At 38.7% G+C, this 26,706-nt stretch overlaps 1 protein-coding gene across 12 annotated transcripts in view; it reads right to left on the reverse strand.

The window, feature by feature from the left end:
• Window positions 1-26,706, reverse strand: part of RNF38 (ring finger protein 38) — a 129,310-nt gene that overhangs the window by 37,457 nt on the left and 65,147 nt on the right. Inside the window, exons 1-3 of one of the 12 annotated variants that reach the window (XM_005660242.3) lie at window positions 24,257-24,425; window positions 15,676-15,825; window positions 8,733-8,926 (exon numbers count right to left, since the gene is read on the reverse strand). In XM_005660242.3, the coding sequence (XP_005660299.1) occupies window positions 8,733-8,839 (107 nt within the window). In that variant the 5' untranslated portion in view covers window positions 8,840-8,926; window positions 15,676-15,825; window positions 24,257-24,425. Of the gene's footprint in view, window positions 1-8,732; window positions 8,927-15,675; window positions 15,826-23,377; window positions 23,393-23,743; window positions 24,212-24,256; window positions 24,426-26,706 lie in introns of those variants that run through there. The other 11 variants (XM_021066052.1, XM_013993662.2, XM_005660243.2 and 8 more) reach the window with 11 other exon arrangements.

Genomic DNA, 26,706 nt, shown 5'->3' on the forward strand with positions numbered 1-26,706 from the left:
TGAAGTCAGGGAGCATGATTTCTCCAACTGTGTCCTTTCTCAAGATTGTTTTTGTCATTCAAGAGTATTCTGTGTCTCCATACAAATTTTAAAATTATTTATTCTAAGAAGTGCCCTGGTGGCTCAGTGGGTTAATGATTTGGTGTTGTCACTGTGGTTTTAAATCCCTGGCTTGGGAACTTCAACATGCCATGGGTGTAACCAAATTAATAAAATTATTTGTTCTAGTTCTATGAAAAATGCCGTTGGTATTTTGATAGGGATTACACTGAATCAGTAGACTGCTTGGGTAGTGTGGTCATTTTAACAACATTGATTCTTCCAATCCAAGAACATGGTATATCTTCCCATCTGTTAGTGTCAACTTCAATTTCTTTCATGAGTGTGTTACAGTTTTTGGAGTACAGGTCTTCTGCCTCCTTAAGCGGGTTTATTCCTAGGTATTTAATTCTTTTTGATGTGATAGTGATAGTAAATGGGACTGTTTCTTTAATTTCTTCCTGATACTTTGTTGTTCATGTATAGAAATACAACAGAATTTTGGATATTAATTTTGCATCCTGCAACTTAACTGAATTCATTGATGAACTTGTTTCACAGGGGTGTCTTAGGATTTTCTATTGTATCATGTCATCTGCTAACAGTGACAGTTTAACTTCTTTTTAATTTGGATTCCTTTTTTTGGTTTAAAATTTTTTTAAAAATCATGGTTGATTTACAACTTTATGCCAATTTCAGCTGTACAGCAAAGTGACCAAATCATACATATAAATACATACATTCTTTTTCTTATATTAACTTCCATCATGTTCTATCCCAAGAGACTGGATAGAGTTCCTTGTGCTATACAGTAGAACTTTATTGCTTATCCATTCTAAAGGTAATAGTTTGTATCTGCAAACCCCCAGCTCTCAGTCCATCCCATTCCTTTCCCCCTTCCCCTTAGGAACAAGGCTGTTTTGTAGATAGGTTCATTTGTGCTTCATTTTAGATTCCTCATATAAGTGATATCACATGGTATTTGTCTTTCTCCTTTTGACTTCCCTTAGTGTAAGAATCTCTAGTTGCATCCATGCTGCTGCAAATGGTATTATTTCATTCTTTTCTATGGCTGAGTAGTATTCCATCATATATATATATATATATACACCACATAACCTTAATCCATCTGTCAATGGACATTTAGGTTGTTTCCATGACTTGGCTATTGGGAATAGTGCTACTATGAACATATGAGTGCATTTAACTTTTTTTTTTGGCTTTTTGCTATTTCTTGGGCCGCTCCCGCGGCATATGGAGGTTCCCAGGCTAGGGGTTGAATCGGAGCTGTAGCCACCGGCCTACACCAGAGCCACAGCAACGCAGGATCCGAGCCGCGTCTGCAACCTACGCCACAGCTCACGGCAACGCCGGATCGTTAACCCAGTGAGCAAGGGCAGGGACCAAACCCGCAACCTCATGGTTCCTAGTCGGATTCATTAACCACTGCGCCACAACGGGAACTCCCCATTTAACTTTTTGAATTAATAGTTTTGTATAGATACTCGGCCAGGAGTGGAATTGGTAGATCACATGGTAGTTTTATATTTATAGTTTTCCATACTATTTTCCATAGTGGCTGCACAAATTTACATTCCCACCAGCAGTGTAGGAGGGTTCCCTTTTTTCCATACCCTCTCTAGCATTTGTTATTTGTAGACTTATTAATGATGGTCATTCTGACTGGTGTAAGGAGGTACTTCATTGTAGTTTTGATTTGCTTTTCTTTAGTAATTAGTGATGATGAGCATTTATTCATGTGCCTACTCACCATCTGTATGTCTTCTGTTGAGAAATGTGTGTTCAGGCCTTCTGCCCATTTTTCAATTTTTTTTGCTGTTGAGTTGTATGAGTTGTTTGTATATTTTGTAGAGTAAGCCCTTAACAGTTGCATTATTTGCGACTATTTTCTCCTATTCGGGAGGCTGTCTTTCTGTGGTTTTTATTTTTGTTTTAAATGATTTCCTATATTGTGCAAAAGCTTGTAAGTTTGATTAGATCCCACTGGTTTATTTTTGTTTGTATGTCTACTGCCTTGGGAGACTGCCCTAAGGAAAAGTTCATACATTTGATGTCAGAAAATATTTTGCCTATGTTCTCTTCTAGGAGTTTAATGATCTTAAGTTTAAATCGTTTAGCCATTTTGAGTTTATTTTTGTGTATGGTATGAGGGTGAGTTCTAATTTCACTGATTTTCATGCAGCTGTCCAGTTTTCCAAGTACCACTTGTTGAAGAGACTCTTCCCCATCTTATATTCTTGCCTCTTTTGTTGAAGGTTGACAGTAAGTGTCTGGGTTTATTTCTGGGCTCTCAATTCTATTCCATTGATCTGTATGTGTGTTTCTGTACCAGTACCACACTATCTTGATTACTCTAGCTTTGTAATATTGTCTGAAGTCTGGGAGAGTTATGCTTCCTGCTTTGTTTTTTTCCCCTGATGATTGCTTTGGCGATTCTGGGTCTCTTATGCTTCCATATAATGTTTGGATTATTTGTTCTACTTCTGTGAAAAACATCATAGGTAGTTTGATAGGGATCATATTAAATCTGTAGACTCCTTTGGGTAGTATGGCCATTTTGACAACATTAATTCTTCCAATCCAGTAGCATGGGCTATCTTTCCATTTCTTTGAATCCTCTTTAACTTCACATTTTATAGCTCTCAGTGTATAAGTATTTTAACTTGGTTTATTCCTAAGTATTTAATTTTTTGGATTGTGATTTTACAAGGTATTTTTTTATATTCCTTTGCTAATATTTCGTTATTCATATACAGAAATGCAACTGATTTCTCAGTGTTAATCTTGTATCTTGGTACTTTGCTACATTTGCTTATCAGATTGAGTAGTTTTTGTGTGGAATTCTTAGGGTTTACTATATATAGTTATCACGTCATCTGCACAGAGTGACAATTTTACGTTTTATCTATTTTTGTTGTCTAACTGTTGTGGCTAGGACTTCCAATGCTGCATTGAATAAAAATGGTGAGAGTGGGCATCCTTGTCTTGTTCCAGACTTTAGTGGGAAGGCTTCAGCCTTTCTTTGCCAAATATTATATTGTCTGTTTGTCATAAATAACTTTTATTATGTTGAGATATGTTTCCTTTATACCTACTTTGGTAAGAGTTCTTATCATGAATGGAGGTTAAATTTTGTCAAATGCTTTTCCTGAATTTTTTAGATGATCATGTGGTTTTTGACTTTTCCTTTGTTAATGCGGTATATTCACATCAATTGATGTCCATATGCAGAACCATCCTGGTGAACTTGGGATGAATCCCACTTGGTTATGGTGTATGATCTTTCTGAAGTGTTGGTGAATTTGGTTTCCCAAAATTTTGTTGAGAATTTTTACATCTCTATTCTTCAAAGATACTGGCCTATACTTTTCTTTTTTGGTAGTTATCTTGTCTAGTTTTGGTATTAGGGTAATGGTGGCTTTAAAAAATGTCTTTGGAAGTGTTTCTTCTTCAACCTTTTGGAAAAGTTTAAGAAGGATGGGTGTAAGTTCTTCTTGATTCAGTTTTGGTGGGCTCTATGTTTCTAGAAAGTTGTCTGTTTCTTCTAAGTTGTCGAGTTTGTTGGCATATAATTACTCACAGTATTCTCCTATGGTTTTTTTGTATTTATTCAGTATCAGTCTTGAGATTTCTCCTTTTTCATTTCTTGTTTTGTTTATTTGGGTTGTCTCTCTCCTCTTCTTGGTACATCTGGCCAGAGGTTTGTCCGTTTTGTTTACCCTTTCAAAGAACCAGCTCTTGGCTTTACTTATTTTTTCCTACTTTTTCAACTCTCTATTTTATTGATTTCCTCCCTCATCTTTATGATTTCCTTCCTTCTGCTGATCTGAGGTTCTGTTTGTTCTTTTTGTAATTCTTTTAGGTAGTATGTTAGGTTGTTGATTTGAGATTTTTCTCCTTATTTGAGGAAGGCCTGGATAGCTATGAACTTCCCTTTAAGAACTGCTTTTCCAGAGATTTTGTATGATTGTGTTTTCACTGTCATTTGTCTCGAGGTATTTTTTAATTTCCTTTTTGATTTCCACGTTGACCCACTGGTTTTTTAGTAGAATGTTGTTTAGTCTCCATGTAATCAGTTTTTTCTCATTTCTTTTCCTGTGCTTGATCAATGTGGATTCCTTTTACTTCTTTTTATTCTCTGATTGCTGTGGTTAGGACTTCCAAAATTACGTTGAATAAAAGTGGTGAGAGTGGGCATCCTTGTCTTGTTCCTGAGGGAATGCTTTCAGTTTTTCACCATTCAATATGATGTTAAGCTATGGCTTTGCCACTTATGACCTTTATGATGTTGAGGTATGTTCCTTTTATGCCCACTTTCTGGAGTTTTTAATCATAAATGGATGGTGAATGTTACAAAGCTTCTTCTGCATCTACGGAGATGATTCTATGGTTTTTATTCTTCAATTTTGTTAATGTGTTATATCACAATGATTGATGTGCAGATATTGAAAAATCCTTGAAACCCTGGGATAAATTCCACTTGATCATGGTGTATGATTCAGAGAGGATACTTACAGGTCAATTTTGTCTCTGGATTTTTTGTGTGTGGGGGTGGTGGTTGGGTGGGTGCTGTGCCCAAGTCATGTGTAACTTCCTGGGTTTGGAATTGAACCCAGGCCACAGCAGTAACAATGTCAGGTCATGACCTGATAAGCCACAGAGGAACTCCCTGTTTTTATTTTTTGGCTGCATCCATGACATGAGGAAGTTCCTGGGCCAAGTGTCAAACCTGAGCCACAGCAGTGACACTGCCAGATTCTTAACCAACTGTGTCACCAGGGAACTCCTGTCTCTGAACACCTGCAATGATATTTTGACTCTATACTTAAGTGATAAATCAGGTGGCAGAATTCAAAGTTTTCTGTCTTGAGATTGTTTCTGACTTCTTATTTATCCTTGTGTATGTTCTAAAATTTCACCAGGATCTTGCTCAACATTCAGTATCTTTTCAATTCTTAAAAAAGATTTTGTACTTTTTCTGTAAAAATCGTTCCCTTCTGCTGTTTCAGTCTGGAAATATGATTAGGCACATTTAAAACTAATGATTCAGTCTATATTTAAACTCCTCTCCCACCATTTCCATTATGCCCTTTTATACTATATTCTGGGAATATTCCTTGATTTGATCTAACTAAAACATTTTTCTGCCCATTTATTAATTTTATCAATTAATATTTCAGTTGATTTTTATGAATAAAACCTCCTCTTGCATTTCTCTATTATATTTATTCTAAAATTCTATTTTGGGAGGGTAGGGATAAATTATAAAGTTTGAGATTAACAGATATACACTATTATATATAAAATAGATAACAAACAGGACCTACTATATTAAACAGGGAACTAGACTCAGTATTTTGTAATAACCTATAAGGGAAAAGAATCTGAAAATGAATGTGTGTATATATATATTATGTATAGCAATCATTGTATAGTACACCTGAAACTAACAGGATGCTATAAATCAACTATATGTGTTTTAAAAAAACAGGAGTTCCTGTCATGGTACAGTGGAAATGAATCTGACTAGGAACCATGAGGTTGTGGGTTTGATTCCTGGCCGTGCTCATTGGGTTAAGGATCCTGTGTTGCCGTGAGCTGTGGTGTAGGTCGCAGACAGGATTTGGATCCTGCGTTGCTGTGGCTGTGATATAGGCCAAAAGCTGTAGCTCTGATTTGACCCCTAGCCTGGGAACCTCCATGTGCCACAGGTATGGCCCTAAAAGGCAAAAAAAAAAAAAAAAAAAAAAAAAAGTGTGTATATATATACACACACACTGTACAACATGAGGATAAAAAAAAGTACATATATTTTAACCAAGTAGTTCCAACACTTTTAGTAACCTACCCTAAAAAATAATAAAAAGATCAGTTAAAGATTTATATAACAAAATGTTCAACTGCGTAATTTACAATGGGGGATAAAACTGTAAAGAGCCTATATATTCAACAACAGTGAACTGGTTAAACAAAATATGACACTTTCATAAAATGGAACACGGTCCCTTTTTTATGTCTTTTGTCTTTTTTTTTTTAGGGTCACACCCATGGCATATGGAGGTTCCCAGGCTATGGGTCTATTTGGAGCTGTAGTTGCCAGCCTACACCACAGCCACAGCAACATGGAATCCGAGCTGTGTCTGCGACCTACACCACAGCTCACAGCAACACCGGATCCTTAACCCACTGAGTGAGGCAAGGGATTGAACCCGCAACCTCATGGTTTCTAGTCGGATTTGTTTCCACTGCGCCATGATGGGAACTCCCATATCCATTTTTTAAATGGTACATCTTAATGCCAGGAAAATATTTCACCATATAATCTTGAGTGAAAAAAAAAGAAACAATTGTATATGAAATTTAATTTGGTTTTTAATCTGTATACATAGAAAATATGAGAAATAAATCAAAACATTAATTGGTGATATCCTAAAGAATCTGAAAAACTGGAGTTCCCGTGGCGGCACAGTGGTTAACGAATCCGACTAGGAACCATGAGGTTGCGGGTTCGGCCCCTGCCCTTGCTCAGTGAGTTAACGATCCGGCGTTGCCATGAGCTGTGGTGTAGGTTGCAGACGCGGCTCGGATCCCGCGTTGCTGTGGCTCTGGCGTAGGCCGGTGGCTACAGCTCCGATTGGACCCCTAGCCTGGGAACCTCCATATGCCGCAGGAGCGGCCCAAGAAATAGCAATAGCAACAACAACAACAACAACAACAACAACAAAAAAGACAAAAAAAAAAAAAAAAAATCTGAAAAACTATATATATGTGTATAAGTGAATCACTCTGCCATATATCTGAAACTAATACATGTGAAATCAACTATACTTCGATGAAAAAAATAAGACAAAATTCTATTCTGTTTATTAACTGTTTCCTCCAGTTCTTAGTTTTATTGAGTTGGGTTTTTTTGTTTTTTTTTTTTTTTTGTCTTTTTGCTATTTCTTTGGGCCGCTCCTGCGGCATACGGAGGTTCCCAGGCTAGGGGTTGAATCAGAGCTAAAGCCACTGGCCTACACCAGAGCCACGGCAACGTGGGATCCAAGCTGTGTCTGCAACCTACACCACAGTTCAAGGCAACGCCAGATCGTTAACCCACTGAGCAAGGGCAGGGACTGAACCCGCAACCTCATGGTTCCTAGTCGGATTCGTTAACCACTGCGCCACGACGGGAACTCCCTTATTGAGTTTTAGTGCCCTTTTTTCACTTTGCTGGCTTTCCTCAAGTGTTTGGTAACTTCCTGGTTTGCTCATCTTTGTATCTGAAATTATGCTGGATTGTTGTTGAAAACTGCATGTGGTGGAGTTCCCATCGTAGCAGAGCAGAAACAGATCTGACTAGACTAGGAAGCATGAGGCTGGGGTTTGATCTAAAACAGAAATTTATTTTCTCCTAGTTCTAGAGGTTAAATATCCAAGATGAAGGTGCCAGCATGGTTGATTTCTGGCAAGAGCTCTCTTCCTGAAGTCTTCTTTTATAAGGACACTAATCTCATGTATCAGGGCCCCCTCCTTACGATTTTATTCAACTAAAGTTATGCCCTTTGAGGCCTCATCTACAAATACATCCACAGTGTGGGTGGTGTAAGGCATCAACATATGGATTTTCAGGAGACACAAACATTCAAACTGTAATACCTTCCTACCTCAAGATTATCAGCATTTTTTAGACTATCAATATCCTGGACACATAAACAGCTATCTCACCCCAAGGATGCTCTAATTCCTTGGAAGAAAAAAGGTATGACCTCAGGCAACAACTAAAGAGGAAGCAGGAGCTCTCCTGTGGCCCACCAGGTTAAAGATCCATTTGGCATTGTCACGGCAGCAACGTGGATTGCTGCTATGGCGCACATTTGATCCCTGTCCTAGGAACCTCTACATGCCATGGGTGTGGCCAATAAATAAATAAAAACAAAGAGGAAGCAGCTCAGGAAATGTATTCCCCTGAGAACACAAGGGCCAAGTCCCATATGGAAGAGAAGACTGAAAATCTGAACTAAAATTCAGTTACTTTCCGTATCACAGGCTCCACAATTTTAAAGCAACCCAATTAAGTTCCCAATTGCTTTAGAGCAATTAGGATACAGAAGGAATACAAATGGAGTAGAGAAGAGGTTGTTCATTTCTAGGACCTCCATATTTCCTTACAGTTGTAAACTGTACGATGCATTTTTTGATAATAAGGACTGGAGACTAGCCCACAAAGGTACTTTAACTACCTTAGTGTAGTTGAATTCATATATAATGGAATTTATTTGGTAAATTTATTTAGTAAATATAATGGAATTTATTTTAGGTAAATTACTCTGGCCTCTTTCAATTTCATCTTTCAATCATAAGCTAAATGATCTACTCTTATGATCTACAGTACAAGTCTAAACAACCTGCAATGTTTTTTCTCATGTATGTGTACTAGTACAAAGGTGTTGATGTGTTTATAAAATGCCCTCAGGGCCTAGTGGCCTAGTAGTTAAGGATTTGGCTTTGTCACTCCTGTGGCTCAGGTTCAATCCCTGGTCTGGGAACTTTTGCATGCTGCAGGTGTGGCAAAAACAAACAACAAACTAAAACCATACAGAAAATAATGCTGCCTAGTATTAAAAAACAAACAATCTCACAGACCTTCTAAGGATGAAAAATTGTATAAGCAATTTTTGTAACCAACTAACCTTCTTCTGTTGCGTGCAGGTGTGTTGCATCGTTCCCCTGAGAAGTGATGTTGGCTTGGTCGAACTGAAGGGGGCTGCCTATTTGATGTCATCTCCCATGGTCGCATTGGTGGTGAGGGAGCTGGTGATGCTGATGTATAATCAAAGACTGAATGAGAGAGGCGCTGTCTCTTGGGACTTGGACTATCTTCACTCTGCCAATGCAACAAAATCAATCAATTGAATAAGATCTTTTAAGGATTTTGCATTAGTGTTTACATGCATAAGTGTTTAAGAATGTTTACCCTTAAGTATAAAGGAGGGGAAAAAATACACTATCAACCCAAATTAAATACCTTTAAAAGATGTAAGGGATGGGGTGTGAAAGGGAGATGCACAGTAAATAACATTAAATGAAACATTAACTCTATTTCTTAAAGATAATCATAAAATTACTCAGGTAATAACAACATACAGGTACGCATTAGGGCAATAATAAGCAACTGAGAGGTATGTGACCATCTCTTTAAAACTCCAATTCAACTGAGAAATTCTACTATGCCTTTCCATCAGTTAAGTCAGTCTTTAAGGCATTAATTCTCATCTGAGAGATCATTTTAGGAGGGGGTATAATATTTTTTGTGTGGCTGCATCCAAGGCATGTAGAAGTTCCCAGGCCAGGGATTGAACCCATGCCACAACTGCTACAGTGATAGCACCAGATCCTTAACCTGCTGTGCCACAAAAGAATTCCAGGCGAGGGTACAATCTAAGGAGGCCCTTGCTTTGATTCTAAATCACACTTGTCTGCCCCCTTACTATTGTTAGGCTATTACATTATTTAATAAAGATAATGAAGACAAAATAATATATATATAAAACATTAAAAAATAGTTAACCGATCTAGTTCATCAGTTCTTAACTAGAATATCACAGCATGTTGGGACAGACATGGAGTTTCAGGGAGATCATAGGAGTGGTAGATAATTCAAAACCCATACATATTAATGATGAAGCACAGTCTCAAGTTTTTAAGGGTCTCAGAATTGGAGTTCCTGTTGTGGCACAGTGGTTGACGAATCCGACTAGGAACCATGAGCTTGCGGGTTTGATCCCTGCCCTTGCTCAGTAGGTTAAGGATCCGGCGTTGATGTGAGCTGTGGTGTAGGTTGCAGACGTGGCTTGGATCCTGCATTGCTGTGGCTGTGGCATAGGCCGGTGGCTACAGCTCCGATTCGACCCCTAGCCTGGGAACCTCCATATGCTGCGGAAGCAGCCCTAGAAAAAGCAAAAAGACCAAAAAAAAAAAAAAAAAAAAAGAATTGCTTACTAACTATAAAATTGGTATGAACCTTTCAATTAAATTCTTAACTCCATGACTTTTCAATTGAGTCTCAACAAAACTGTCAAAATTACAAGTTAACTGAAAGTCTGATGAGGGCTATATGTTTTCTAATGGAACTTCTCCTAGCTCCAATCTACTCCTGAAAATTCTAATTATTTGAACACTAGAGCACTTGTGACTGGCCCTGCTGTTAGCACAAAAATCTTGTTAATATTAGCTAAAAAATATATATAGATACATACAATAACGTTAGGTTTTAAGATCTAAGCGTATAAAACAAAACTGACTACACTGGTAGGAATGAAGCAAATTGCTATACGGTTACTGTTGATCATTATAAATTATTCAGCAGACGTATATTATAATTCAAATTTGTCAATATCACTAAAATAGGATAGTTTTCAGGACCATTTACAAATGCTCTTTAACTCCTTACCACAGTAACCGTATTTTCTCCCTAGATTTAATGGTCTTATAAAAAGTATACTTAACCCCTTGATTTTAAGAAGAAAATCAGTTATGTTATGACAATCCTAAAACTTAAAAAAGTTAAAACCAACCACTGAAATTTAGATAAGGTGATTAAAACAAAATGGCAGAACAACTAAGACTTAACAAACTCATAAATGATCTACATATAAGCATTAGAAGTGAGTAATCTCCACATTTGGTAAAACAAATTTGGTTAACATTGACTTCTTAAAGTATAAAATGCTAGTGACCCACATAATCATTAGCTTTCATATGTACAACCTTGCATTGCAAAGCTTAATTTCATATGTATAACCTTACACTGCAAAGCTTACATTGCAAAGTTCTAAGATAGAGAACTCCGAATTCTAAAAATTCATTGCCCAAAACAGAGAATGCTAGAGATCCCAAAAATGACCTGAAAAACAAGTAGGTTGACAGCCTAAGTTATCAAAAGTAACTGAGAAAGCTTCCCTGTGAAAGGTTCTCTGTATGAGGAGACAAAGACTAGGAGGTGAAGGCAAGTACGTGGAAGTGAGCTATTCATTAGAACTACAGTAATAACATCATATTCCTTATTAGTTTTTGTACTCTAAGAAAACTCCATAAAAAACCCTCAGTTTCCAGAAAAGGAATGAGGGAATAACCTATAAAGAATTAGATTAGCATTAGACTTCCTACAGAACACAAAAGATACTGAAGTGCTCTGAGGGAAAATAATGTTGAACCTAGAGTTTTACATTCTAATCACACTATCAGTGTAGGGCAAAAACAAAGATCTTGCCAGATGTATAAATATTCAAAGTTGCTTCTTACATATACATTCAGAAGAATTTACTTGATTGATTTTATATATGTATGTGTGCTCTCTTTCACTTGAGGATATGTATATAAATACAGGACCCAGTAAACAGAAGTAACCCAGAAAGGCAATGAAAAGAAATCTCAGGGTGACAGCAGCACAGCAGGTCTGAAAATCAATCATTCCAAATCAGAACAAGAAGTCTGAGGACTGTATGGCTAAATTCTGAATAACGTTATCAGCAACCTTAGGTCCTAGGTTTTTCTTCATTTTTAATTACACGAAACATCTCTAGTTCACAAAAACTGATCTACCCTGATGTTTCACAATGGAACTCTTGCCCTTTTTTTTTGCCTCTGTACCCGTGGCATACAAAAGTTCCCAGGCTGGGGGTTGAATCATCAGCTACTCAGCATAAAATCTTGGAGCTTCTCAGGGCTCATTATTGGGCCTCCTTTTCACCACATAAACTGTTTTGAGCAATTTTATCCATGCCTGCAACTTCACTGACCTGCCACCTAACTGTATACCAAAAACTCCTAAATCCATATTTCTAGTCTGAGCTTCGGTTAGTTGCAGAATTATGTCGATAATTTAGAAGGATCCCTTGATTTAATATTTTTCTTAACACCTTTTCTGTTTTCATTGGTTTCATGTTTCTGCTTCAGTTTATTGATCTTTGTTTATAGCTTTTGTGGAACTAAACATTGTGGTGGCTGTGGCATAGGCCAGCAGCTGCAGCTCCAATTCAACCCCTAGCCTGGGAACTTCCATATGCCACGGGTGTGGCCCTAAAAAGACAAAAAAAAAGACACACACACACCTGAAATCAAGGGTTGTGCCACATATGAAATTCGAGTTCTCCACAATGTACCTGAATTTTTTATGAAAGCATACTATCTTCAATCACAATCATGGAGTTAGTTGGTAGTACAGAAACTGCTAATTTTAAAACTGTTAACATACTGCCAGCAAACAGATATGAGGGAATTTTGGGGGTGATGAAATGGTCCCATATCTTGATTGTAATGGTTCTGCTTCTGTATGCATTTGTCATAACTTGCAGACCTATACACTAAAAGGGTAAATTTTACTGTATGTTAATTGTACCTTAATTTTAATTTAAAGAAATTACAGGAGACACTTTGATTCTAACTTTAAATACAGGCTTATTTTTATAGAGATGAAAATACGCCTATACCTCTTTTGTAAAAAATAAATAAATACACAAGTCCATCATTTTTATAGAAACATTAAAATACCAACTAAATGTATACCAGGAAACACAAAGTATATTCATGGTAACACTGTCTGTAATAATAATAAAAAATTGGAAACCACCCAAATATCTATTGAAAAGAGAGGGGGTAAACTACAGTATAGTCGTATAAATGGAATACTAAAAGTAGGAAAATCAATCTACAGTACAGTCACGTGCATCAATATGGATGAATCTCAAAATGACAGAAATACACAAAGTATAATACCATTTACATTAAGTTCAGAAAGGAAACAGTTTTTATTGAGGGATACCCTATGTGGTAAAGCGATATAGAAAAGCAGAGATACTACACACAAAATTCAGCCAAGGTTTACCCAAGGCACAACTATGAGACAACACCTGGATATAATATGGAAGCTTCAAAAATACTGGTAATAGCTTATACCTTTTTTTTAACAAATGCTTTTTTTTTTTTTTTTTTTCCTTTTCCTTTTCACAGCTGCACCTTGGCTAGGGGTCGAACTGGAGCTACAACTGCAGGACTATGCCACAGCCAGGGCAATGCTGGATCCGAATACCATCCGTGACTCAACATGTGACAACACCAGATCCTTAACCCACTGAGCGAGGCCAGGGATCAAACCTGCATCCTCATGGACACTATGTTGGGTTCTTAACCTACTGAGCCATAATAGGAACTCCAATAGCTTATATCTCAAGCTGGATGGTTGGTTTTTTAAAATTATACAAGTATCTTCTTTATACTTTATAACTTACATATATGAAACAGTTTGTAATTTTAAAATAAAAAAAGCACAATTTGAAAGATTTTGACTTGAAAAATAAGTAGAAAGGAGCGAAGTGCAAAAAACTCCTTAATAAACAAGGACAGTGACAAAAAATTGATAAATACTGGAGATGAATGACAAAGAGATCAAGATGAGCTTTTTGTTCAAAGAAGACTAGTGGTTAAAAAAGCAGATCCAGTAAGTATCAACTCATTCCTTCTTTCTCTATGACCATCCTACTTACTAGCCACATATACAATCCCTTGCTTGGAGCAGGAAAAATTAATAATTTCTTTAACACTTGAGAAGGTTGTAGGGAAAATGGTATCCTTAAAAAGAGACCAGTTTCAGCCCTTTCGCCTTCAGAGAGGGTGTTTAAGAAAAAAACGAAAGAGGTAGGTGAGTCTGCTTAGAATGGATGAAGTTTTCCAAAGGGGAAGGAAAAGCAGAAAGAGTTGGAAGGGAAAAGAACGTGGAGGAAAGCCAAGAGTAAGGAAACATAATGCATTAAGGAAATAACTTTCTGAGCACATGATGTGGCTGGGTAGGTTCTCCTTTTCACATGGCAACTAAGTTTTACGAGGATGAGAAACATAATTGGAACTAAGAGATTACAATCAGTTTTGGCATATCACAATTAGCTGAAGGTATCTGATAATATTTCAAAGGGGGTGTAAGGATTTACTTTGCTTCATGAGGAACAGTGGTAGGGCAATAAGTAGACAAAGAAAATCTCCAGTCTTTCTTGGGAGCAAAGGAAATTGAGGGAATTATTCTAAAGTTAGATTTAAGTCAAATTAGGACTATAAATAAAGACAATATCTTTCATCTTCTTGCAATATCCAAATGGAACTAGCTAACTTTTTGGCTTTATTTCCAAAACATGGGTTTTAATCTATTACATGCGGCAGCTACTCTTTTGGTTTAAAGTGCATATTGAGTTAATGCCTGAAGATTCAAAGAAAGTATGGCCAACACAGAAAGTGTCAGCTGTTTATTTGTGGCATTAGTGAAGGCACTAATTCAATTTCTTCCTTAGTTTTTGTCTACTACTGAAAATCAAGCTACTGGTCTGCTACTACAAAGAATGCTGTATCCAAAATGGTAGTCAACACGCCATTCCATTCAATGCAGACAATGTCTCTTAATATACACTGTACTGTGTTTACAGAAATACCTGTTGATATCTAAAGATGGTATGATGTACTAGACAAGAAATAGCAAAAGTTGGGTTTGAATCTCTGTTCCGCCAATACTGAGATACATAACTGGGCATTCTCTGTGAGAGTCCCTGAACCTATTTCTTCATCTAGAAAACCATCCATGACTAGTTTATCATGAGGGTTAAAAACAAAAGGAGACAATAATGCAAAGTAGAGAAACTGACACTAATATCAACAAGCAATAACAGACTGAAGAGCTCTAGATCACCTACACAACTATCCACAGAAATTCTACATGTCCAATTTGAGCATTTCTCTTTCAAAACTAGTCCCAAGTCCCAATCTGTCACTGCCACACAAGTGGAAAATGAGCTGGCTCTATCTAAAAGTCAGCTTTGATTAGCGACTCTTACTACCACAGGTTTATGCACCTATGAGAACAAATACAAATACATGACTTGGTCCACAACCCTAGCATCCAGGAGCAATTCTGTAACATAGTTTCATTTGTGGTAATAATGATGTTCATTACTAAAACCTGCTTCTCTAGAAGTACTGGAATGTAAATATAGCAAGCCAATGATTTATGTGAGCACATCATAGTAATCTTGTTAATAACCTAAGAACAGTTACAACCCATTCATACTTGTTTTCATTTTTCGTATGTAACAAAATTTTTAAACACATTTTACCTATATGTATCAAAAATCACAGAAGGCAAGTAACCATGTTCTCTATCAGAAATATGTGTTACTATTACACTCTGGAGGCTAAGCAACTAAGCAGTGATGGCTTTCAAAAATATCTTACATGCTTCCATTTTTCCTTCCCCATACAATTTCACATATACCGTAATATCTTCTACTTTCCTACAGAAGTTGATCTAGTAGGACAAGTGTTTAAGACCAAAAGATAAAAACAACACAAAACAAAAAACAAGAATATCAAGTGGTCAAATAATAACAGCAGCTCAAGATAAGACAAACACTTTTCAGAAAAGCTGGCTGAAAAAGTTCTGGTAATGAAGTCTTCTAAGAAGAATACTTATTGCCACATAAAATAGAAAATATGAAGAAGATAGTGAGAATTTTGTTTCAAATCTTCCTAGAAACAACCTAGAGTGTATTTTGTGACTTTCAGCCCTATGAAGGGAAAGGGTAAACATATAAGAACCTGGAAGAAAGCTTTGAAGTGAGCATCCTCTTGAACGGTAGTGTTCTGATCACTTGGGAGGAGAGGGAACAGGCTCTGAAGTCTCACCCTTTCACAAATCACCTTGTTAGGATGGCCAGGTAGAGGTGCTGAATTGGCCCCGGGAGATATCTGGGAAAAAGAGGGAGAAGAAAAGGATAGTTCATGGCTGGCTGCACCAATGTGGAGAATCATGCCTATGAAGGACAATCTGGATTTTCTAGGTATTTGATGATTTTGTTAGCAGAGACTGGAAAGAAATAAAAAGTTAAACATCAAAACAAGTATAAGGATGACAAAGGTTGCCTCTGGCAATGGATCTCTCTCAAAAATATCACTGCTCAAGAACACAAAGTCCTTCCTCCATTGCCCATATAACATGTACTGATATTTTTTTCCTTTTGGCATTAATTTGGAAATCCTAAATGATAGATAAGAATGCACGTTAAGGAAACTCAAGGTAAAAATCACTTAGGCACAAAAAAATTAGTGTCCACTGGGACTATGATAATCTTTCATTTTATTTTTTAGTTAATTTTCTAAATGATCATGCAAAGGAATCTGAGCCAAAATTTCCATAATAACCATAGGTACAAAAAACAAGAATTCAACTATGGAGACCTCAGCTCTATTCAACACAAAACTAGCAAACTTCCTAAGAAAAAAAAGACAAGATCATAAGCCCCAAAGCAAATGCTTGACTAGACTGGGAACTAATCCCATTAAACTCATATGTAAATACTTAATCTACAGCATGTTTAAATCCCAGTGCTGTGGAATGAACTAACTGCCCTTGGGGGTTAAGATTTGCTTGTCCCTACACTAAAGACCATGTGCTTTAAGGCTGTTTTTAGTTTCACTGCCTCATCCATTCCCTTACATATAAGTGCCTCTTCTGTGACACACACTAAACTATAAAAATAGTTATGGTCTCCTACCTTCAAGAACTTTTTTAAAAAATGTAATACCATAAAAAAGAAACAAAAGCAAACCACTGTACAGTATAAAAAGTACCATCTTTCTCTGATAATGGTCTGCAGTGGTGCTATGGAGAAGTAACTGATAAGAAACAGTGTAGTCAAGAAACTAAAAAATGTTCAGTATAACTGGTCAGTATGAAAGCAGCCAGAGAGCAAGGCAGGGACAGATCATAAAGCGGCAGGCTAATTATATGAATAATCCTGCTTTAATAACATTCTTTAGCCCCTTATAAAATTTTGTTTCTAGTTTTGCTACGAGCCTGGTAAACAGATAACCAAATCTTTTGCTAAGAGTAAAATTACTTCCTAGGATTAAAAGCAAAGCACCTCAAGGCAGTAACTTTAGAATTCATTTGTACTTGCTTCACAAAATGTTTTGGGACACAAACTAATGGGTACTATAAACATGAAGGTGCTAATATCCTTTACCACTGTGATGAGGTATGAATGGCACAAGGAACATTTACTGACTGCCTCCTATAAGCAAAGAATTATGTTAGAAAAGATAATATAGATCCCATGCTCAAGGAGCTTATTCTAGTTGAAAAACAGATGCAAGGAGCCAACTACAGGAAATGTTTTAAACGCCATAACACAGGTAAAAATTAGAATAGAGTTAGGAGTTTGGGGTTTATCTGAAGCCAAGAGTATGAAATATTTCATAGGGAGAAGTCTATTTTCAACATTAAAAAAAAAATGTCTATTTCACATTCCTGACACCTCAATCTATTGCTTTTACCACTTTAAAGCAATTCTCTCTCTCAAAGTGGTCTGTTCCTTTATGTAGGCTTCATATTCTTTCTGCAATCTTAAGCTTGTAATTTACACTGTAAGTATGTTTAAAGGATGTTTTAATAAGGCCATCTACCTTCAACTATCATACCTAAAGCAGTCTTAAAAACTTACAAAGCCTGAGTAGCACTCTTACAAACTGCTAGTACAAGGAGCTGGCTGGAAAAACAGATTTCAGTAATACACAAGTGAAAAACTGGCAAACCCTGGCCCCTAGGTTCACAAGTTAATCATTTTCAGGCATAATGTCTTTCCTACCTACAACAATTTCCTTTGGGCAGATCTCCGTTTGTACAAAAAGGGAAAACAATACAGTGAAGAAAAGCTATTCAAATCCTATAGATAATTCAGGTAGTTTTAGGGAGTTCCCTGGTGGCTCAGTGGCTTTTGGATCCAGCCTAGTCTCTTCTGCGGCTTGGGTCACTGCTGAGGGATGGGTTCGATTCCCTGACCCAAGAACTTACACATGTCTTGGGTCAATTGAAAACAAAATAACAACAACAACAACAACAACAACAAAATAGATCTGGGACAAAATGATACATGAATTTGATCAAAATGAGATGCTCCCACTGGATAAAATAAACTCATACAGAGTTAATGTGCAGGGTAACAGTGGGGGTGGTAGGAGTCTGAGGGAGAGGAAGAGGAAAGGAAGGGTGAACTCTAAGATGGCATCCAGGATTCCCATCTCTGGTGTGTTATCTCCTGTCTAAGCCACCCTCCCTGGTTGTAGGTAGAACTGTAAATATGGTGAATTTCATTCCTGTGATTACATCAAAGTATATGATGTAACATACACAAAACCTTTCACAGAGGTGAAGAGATTGTCAGATAGAATTAAGATTCCAAGGCAGTTAATTTTAAGATATCAAAAGGGAAATTATCCTAGGTAGGCCTGTCTTAATCAGAGAAAGCTCTCAGAAGAGAAGCTGAGCCCCTTTTAAAGAGATTTTGCTATGTTTTGAAAAGGCACACATGAAGGGGGTCACACGGTAGAGACCTGAGGGTACTCTCTGGGAGCTAAGAGTCGTCACCAGTTGACAGCAAGAAAATCGGAGACCTCAGTCCTATAACCACAAGAACCATATAATACCATCAAATCAGTGAGTTTGGAAGAAGTCGCTAATGAAATCACAACTCCAGCCAAATAAGACCCGGAACAGAGGATCCTACAGCTCACCCATACCAGGACTCTGATCCATGGAAATAGTAAGAGTTGTGTTTTAAGCTACTAAATTTGCGGTACTTTGTCACACACAATGGAAAACACAACATACATGTAAGCAATAGAATCAAATTGTTGTACTATCCTCAAGGACAGTTTCTTCTCCGGAATTATAGCTGTGTTAATTTGATTATGAAAGATATAAATTGACACATTTTTAACTACACAATAAAGCAGTTTTTAAAACCCCAATCTGATGATAATAAACTTCATCCCAATAACTGAACTGGGCTGGGCTTTCTGGTCTTTACATGCTGCAAGTTATGGTTAACTGACTAGTTTAATGGGAAACACCTCATGAACACCAGAGCCATAATTTGAAGTCAAATCTATCAGGCTCTAAGGTTCCAATTCAACCTACTAATCCACCTTCTAGTTGAAGAATTTAAAAAATAACATTCTTCTTTATAATCTATCTAGTTGGATTAGTAAAAACTACTCTACCAGGCCTATTTAAAGCTATTTTAAGTATTTATAAATAAATTTGTTTCCTTGTAAATTGTTTCTGACATAAACTTTCACTACTTCCCTAACTCTCCTTCAGTTAAAATTACTGAAGTTATACTATACCTGAAAATCGATATAGTTCTATTTTCCCCTAACCTATCAATACAGTAACTTCAGCCTTCTCTCAGGATGCAACCTGTATTTTAAAAATCCTGCCATGAAAACACCCCTGAGATGATGCTGAATTTGCAACTCTCCTCATTTCTCATTTTGAATGTTTATTTACATATAACTGTATGACTAATTCATCCACCATAACTGTTTTCTGTTTCATAAGACTAAAATTACAGAAAACAAGTTCATCTTTTAAGTACCAACATATTACTATTTTATGAATATCTTCTGTTTAATGCAGCCTTTCCCTGTCTTGGGAACCATAATACAACCAACAATTCAAACTCTGTCTTAGGATAGTATTATTAATTATTGTGCTAAAAATAACATAGGACTAAGGTCCAAATATAGTCCTAGAATACACTTCCTCCAAAATCACTTCTGATGACAGCTTCCTTCTTCACTCATTTAAATTTTTTTCATGAAACTGAAATAGAGGATGCATACAGGTGTATGACCACTACATCAGTATTAAATAACATACTTTCTACAAAATAAATTGCTTAAAAGTCCAAACAGCCCTTTCCAAAATGGCTACATTACTCTCTGGGAAAAACAAAAAAACTGTTCACCATTACAAGCTGCATACCAACTGCTCAAAGGCACTCAAATCACAGGCTAATAGAAAGGGGGGAAAGATGATGATTCAGGTACTTGGTGTTGACTCCAACAAATCTCTTACTCCTCTAGGTCCAAATCTGGGCACCTAAAAAATGAAGAGGTCAAATCCAAATTATCTAAAAATATCTGGATAGTCTCACTGCTTCCAAGATAGCCAATGTTCATCTCCTGGAAAGTAATCAATCAGGTAGATGTTATCAATAACTTAACAGCTGGAATCACTCATCTTTCATCTGATAAATTCTCTGGTTATATTTCAAAATGAGAAAAGCCTTATACACAAGTATGTTCATCACATTATAGCAATAATTTAAAAGGGAACTAGAATTAAACAAAATGTTTAACGAATCATTATCTGCTAAGTAAGATTATGGGTATACGTGCTTGGTGGACAATCCTGCAGTCATTAAACCATTCAAGGAGTTCCAGCTGTGGAGTGGGAGGATGGGCAGAGGCTCTGGAGCCCTGGGAGGCAAGCCGAATCCCCAGCCCAGCACAATGTGTTAAGGATTCTGTGTTGCTGCAGCTGCAGCATAGGTCACAACTGTGGATCGTTGGCCCAAGAATTCCATATGCTGCTGGGCAGCCAAAAAAATAAACAAACAAATCATTCAAGAACTGGTACTACTTACCCAGGGAGGATCATTGTTGTCCAATGAGTGTTGGAACACTCGTTAAAAAAAATAAACTATTATTCCCATTCTTGAGTTAAGGCAAACTGAGCCCCTGTCTCTGGGAATAGAGCAGAACCAAGGTTGATGATAATAGTTCAAAGGCTCCACCCTCCTTTCCCACCCTATACAGTCCCACAGATCATGGGGAAGGGAGGACCCTACAACTAAGGAGGTCTCTGACCACTATATGTATTGAGCAGGTGAACGTAAAGGTTAGGAAAAGAGTTACAGATTCTTTAATAAATTTTTCTTTCCTTCATTTCCACAATCCAGATTTGCCCACAGAAGGATTATTTTCCCCTCAAAAAAGTGTGTTTAAAATCATTTTACTTAAGCTGGTAACCTCACAGTTGCTTGCTCTAAAACATCTTCAGTATTTATCTCTAAAAATTACATGGATTTGGAAAATATCTAGACCATGACCAGTCCAAATCGATAAAAAGTTTACACACACACATACATATATATATACACACACACACACTTGATAGGATGAAGTATGACTGAGCTCTTTATAATTCTTACTAAATAAAAATAATTCAAATATTCATTGATTGTCTGCTATGTGCTAAATACTAAAAAGAAAGAAAGAAAAGAAAAGAAACTATTTCTTGCCCTTGAAGAGACTCAATCTAGAGAGGAGCAATTCAAAAAGAACAAATGAAGACAAAAAGGTTTCTTAACAAAAAAAAAAAAAAAAAAAAAAAGGAGTTCCTGTCGTGGCACAGTGGTTAACGAATCCGACTAGGAACCATGAGGTTGCAGGTTCGGTCCCTGCCCTTGCTCAGTGGGTTAAGGATCCGGCGTTGCTGTGAGCTGTGGTGTAGGTTGCAGACGCGGCTCGGATCCTGCGTTGCTGTGGCTCTGGCGTAGGCCGGTGGCTACAGCTCCGATTCAACCCCTAGCCTGAGAACCTCCATATGCCGCAGAAGCGGCCCAAGAAATAGCAAAAAAAAAAAAAGGTTCCTTAACATAGAATGGAGAAGGTAAGGTAAAAGTTTAGATCTTTTATAAAGGAACATGAAACAACAGAAGAGCTGTGTGGGGGGGATAACTGTGTACATGGTCCCCTTTTGTCTATTTGCTCAAATTTCTTAGTTTACTATAGAGTTTGAACATTTGCTTGATCTCCAGGTAGACAATCTCAATTTAGGAATTTAACATTTGCTAAACAAATGAACTGCAATCCAATCATAGAGTTCAAATGTGTGCTTACACTCTGTATACTCTGTTCAGAGAAAAAAACACAGCAAGCTATGATTTAACCAAAGCAGATACCACATGAAAACAGATGTCCAATGTATGTGGTTAGTAGGAAAACAACCAGAAAGCTAGTAAGCAGGCCCAGACACTAACACAGCAATCACAGGCCTAATCAAGAACTAACTCTGCAACAAAATGAAGTACAAAACAGTGGTGGCCTCAACAAAACTGGGGCAGCACAAAGAGAAACAGATGGAATAGACTGGAAGTAGAAGGTAAAGATAATCTTGACCAATAATCTTTCCACACTGCTCAATCATCTGAGAGACTTTTATCTTAGGATTTCTCACTCGTACTTCCCACTCTCAGGGAGAAAAAAAGTGCAAAGGGGGACACAAATAAAAAGTCTGGCGATGTAACGAAAAGCCTCATCCAAAGCAGCTGGCAGAAACACAATAGGCCTACACTCTACATTATGATGCTAACATATTCAGTGATATCTATATGTGCCATCCTCAACCAACCTTCCTCAAAAATCAGGTTGCTCTAGTACAGAAAATGTTCGATATTTATTCAAATTAGTAACTGCCAACTTGTTTAGCTATAAAAATAGAATGGGTATAGAAAACTCAGTAAGTATATAAGAAACCACCTTCCAGAGTCACTAAGATAGCAGACGTGGAAGGACCACAGAGATCACTTAAATCCAACACTCATATTTTACAGATGAGGAACTGAGGCCCACATGGCTAGTTTGTGGCAAAATTTAAATTTAAACGTAGCCTCTAAAGACCACCGAACCTCTTAGAAACAGCCTTACAGAAAATCATAAACTTAAAATTGAACCCCTATAATGAAGAGACTTAAGGTTTAAGAGGTTTTCAAAAAATGAAATATACTATGCCAACATATTTACGAGCCAGCAAGAACTGGAGAAATGAGGACCTTAGATGATACAATTCCCACTTAAAAATCCAGTCAGTAATTTCATCTTTTTAATACAAGTACATACCAGCTGCACTGCAAGGGATCTGACACCTCTATTTGGTCCTGTATTTTTACTTCTATAGAAGTCCAAATTCTTCCTCATGCAAGGCAGAAACTACTTTGATCCCAACTCTCCCTAGATCTGCATTGTTTTGATTCCTTAAAAACTGAGAAGATGGATTGAAAAGAAAAAAAATCAAGCCTAGTTACCAGAACTGCTGGCTCTTTAAAGGAATTTTGTGGTACTTGTGTTAACAGTACTTGTGATCAAGGCCAAGTAAGACCCAAAAAAGCTTGTAATTCTAAGGTAAGAAACGACTGTGAATGAGTTGCATACACTTAAATTGTCATATATTAAGTGCGTCCCTTAAGAAAACGGAAAAGGCAATTCATGATTACATTGTTTCTATTTACAATGGCAGAGTTAGCATATCCAACCTTTAATGTTAATGGTATAGATCATTTTTGCAGCACAAAGAAAAAACAAGGTCCCTTACGAGTCCTACGCGCGTAAAAAAAAAAAAACTTTATTCCCTTTGGGCCTCAGTAATTTGAAAAACTCTGGGTTCAAAACCAACCTCAATCATTCTTCGACCCTAAAATGAAGAACTTCCATCCCCTGAAAACAAAATGCAGCCTGTTCAGAAACCCACGGAGGCAGAAGGACGCGAAATAGTACCCTTCCAACCGAGTTCCGCGTTCTCCAAGGTGACATCATTTCACCTGCGCCTGGGCAAAAAGGGAGGGAGCGAGGAGCGAGGGCCAACATTCCCGCGGGCTTCGCCCGAACCTCCTCATTGCTGCCCCGGGAACAAAGAGAGCCGGGCCGCGCCCCGCCTAAGAGCGACTAACCACATCTCCAGCACAACCCGCAGGCTCCCAATGGCCTGAGGCTCGGCCCGTCCCGCCCTCGCGCGGGATCCAGGGGCCTCGGCAGCCAGTACCTGCGAGGAGAGGCTCCGCCCTGCGGGGCTACTCCCGCGGTTCCTCGCTGGGCCGCCGCCTCCTATTGTGACCGCTCGCCCAGCCAGCGGCCAGCTCGGCAGATCCTCCGTTCCCGGGCCTCCTCAACCCCGGAACCCCGGCTCCGACCAAGGCGCTGTCACGGCGCTTCCTTCCTCCCGGCACCATCACACGGGCCGCGCCAGGAAAAGACGGCTGCAGGCCCAGGATTGACAGAGTGGGTTAACGCCTCGGGGGCTCCATCCTCTACGCCCCCGCGCCCCAACCGCCCGGGCAGCCGCACGGCCCCGAACAGCGGCACGAGGGGGGCCCCGCCCCGCTGTGCCCCGCCCCGGTGCTCACAGACGAGGCTCGCGGTGCGCCGGCGCACTACCTTCCGTTGCGCGCGATACCCCCCCACCTCGCTGCTAGGCCGCAAGATGCGCGAGCACGCGGCCCTCCCACTTCTAGGTCTGGGTCGCTCCCCCCCGCCCCGCCCCCTTGCCAGAACCAACCTAAAGAGCACAAGCAGCGAGAGACCGCCAGACGCTCCGCCCCTTTCCCCCTCGGCGGGTCTGTGCACACCGAGCCCCCTTTGTTTCCACCCACAGGGGAGGGGGCGGGGCGGGCTGCGCGCGTCCCGGCGCGCGCGACTGGGACTAGTTCCGGCAACAGAGCCGACGTGCAGTGCCCATGCGCAGCCCCGCCCCGCCCGGCCCGCTGGTGCCCCCCCCCACCCCGCCCCCAGCGCCCAGAAAGGCCACTGCGGTGGGTGGGCGGAGCCTCTCAAGGCGCACTTCTCTCCCCATCTGCACGACCCTGCCTATCACCTACTTAAACCATCAAACAGTAACTGATCTCACTCAAATTCCCAATACAGTATGTATTCATGTGACCCAAGTGTTAGAAATTTTTATTAATATAGAGGGAGATGATTTTTGTCCAAGGTGTCTCACAATGGAAAGGTAGGTTCAAACACAACCAGTCCAACTGTACGGCTCAATTAAACCTGACAGTTACTCCCGCTGAGGACTGGAAATGAAATGGGTATGAAGACAGAAGCTTCCTCTTTAAGATCTCATCACATTCAAAATCTAAAAGAGGAAGTAAGATCTTCCATAAAAGCGCAAAAAATACAAGAACATAGTAGTTTATAAGCTGTATCAGAGGAAAGGCAGGCAGGCAAGGGGGTATTATTGAAAAAGTGGGCATTAGATAGGAATTAGATGATGTCTTCAAGGATGGTGATCATATTTTAGTCCAATCAGCAAAAAAGCCAGGTTCTAGTTCTTTTGGCATTAACTAAACCAGTCTCTTTCCTGCTCTGGGCCTCAGCTGCCTCTCATGGAAAACTAGGGAATCATACTAAAACGATGTTCCAGGAACCTGGGAACCTCTAAGGAGAATAACACGAAATGGTAATTATTTGTATACATTTGTCTCCCATATCAGATTGCTTGAACTGTTTTGACTCTGTAACCCCAAGCTTCAAACCTACAGCCTGAACCACAATAGCAGGTTCTCAGCAACAGCTGAATTCAAAGTTCCAGCAATAAGGAGAAGGTATGGAGAAAAGGAAACTCTCCCACAGTGTTGGTGGGAATGTAAATTGGTGCAGCCATTTTGGAAAACAGTATGGAGATTCCTCAAAAAACTGAGTTTTGTCATATAATCTAGCAATCTCGCTTCTGTGCATCTATCTGGACAAAACTATAATTCAAAAAGATACACGCACCTCTATGGTCACAGCAACACTAGTCAAAACAGGCAACACATGGAAACAAATGTCCATTCATGCATGAATGGATAAAGAAGATGAGGTACATATATACAATGAAATACCACTCAGCCATAAAAAAAGAATGTAACTAATGCCATTTACAGCAACAGGGAAGGGATCGAGATTATCATAACAAGTGAAATAAGAAAGAAAAATACCATCTATCACTTATATGTAGAATCTAAAATGACACAAGTAAATTTATCTATGGAACGAAAGAAACAGACTCACAGACATAGCAAACAGACTTGTGGGTGCCAAGGGGGAGTTGGGGTGATGAAAGGATCAGTTAGGAGTTTGGGATTAACAAATGCAAACTACTGTATATAGACTGGATAAACAACATTCTACCGTACAGCACAAGAACTATATTCAATACCCTGTGATAAACCATAATGGAAAAGATTATGAAAAAGAAGTATATACGTAAACCTGAATCACCTGCTGTACAGCAGAAATTAATATTGTAAATCAACTATACTTGAATAAACAAATTAAACCCAGCCAACGCCCCCCCCACAAAATTCCAGCAATAAAATCACAGGCTTTTACAACTCCTGGACAAAGAGAAACTAGAATGAGATAATAGACCCCCATGAATATATCCCCTCACCCATTATAGAGTACAGTTATCTAGCCAATTCTTCCCCCAAAGCCTTCCCTGCCAGTCTTCCAAAGCAGTCAATTTGGAGATGATTATATCCAAACTTTAAAGTATTTTTTAAAATTTCATTTAATTGTATAGAGTCATAAATCCCAACCACGTTTTTAGGTGCATCCAATGTAAATCCATTTCTCTGAATCCCTCACAATTCCCCCTTTACTGCTGTGGATTCACCTAGCCTTACAGATTTTCCAACAGAATCTCAGGTGTACAAGCTTCCTTACAAAAGGAAAGAAGGACCGCTCTGTGATTTCCTCCTTTCTTCCCCTTCCTTCCTTCCTCTTTGCTTTTTAGGGCCACCCACACTCATGGCATGTGGAAGTTCCCAGGCTGGGGGTCGAATCAGAGCTACAGCTGCCAGCCTACACCACAGCCACAGCAACGTGGGATCCGAGCCACATCTACGACCTACACCGCAGCTCACGGCCACACCAGATCCTTAACCCACTGAGTGAGGCCAAGGATTGAACCTGCATCCTCATGGATACTAGTCGGATTCATTTCCACTAAGCCACAACGGG

Source organism: Sus scrofa, chromosome 1 (genome assembly GCF_000003025.6).
Source record: "Sus scrofa isolate TJ Tabasco breed Duroc chromosome 1, Sscrofa11.1, whole genome shotgun sequence".
Lineage (NCBI taxonomy): Eukaryota > Metazoa > Chordata > Mammalia > Artiodactyla > Suidae > Sus > Sus scrofa.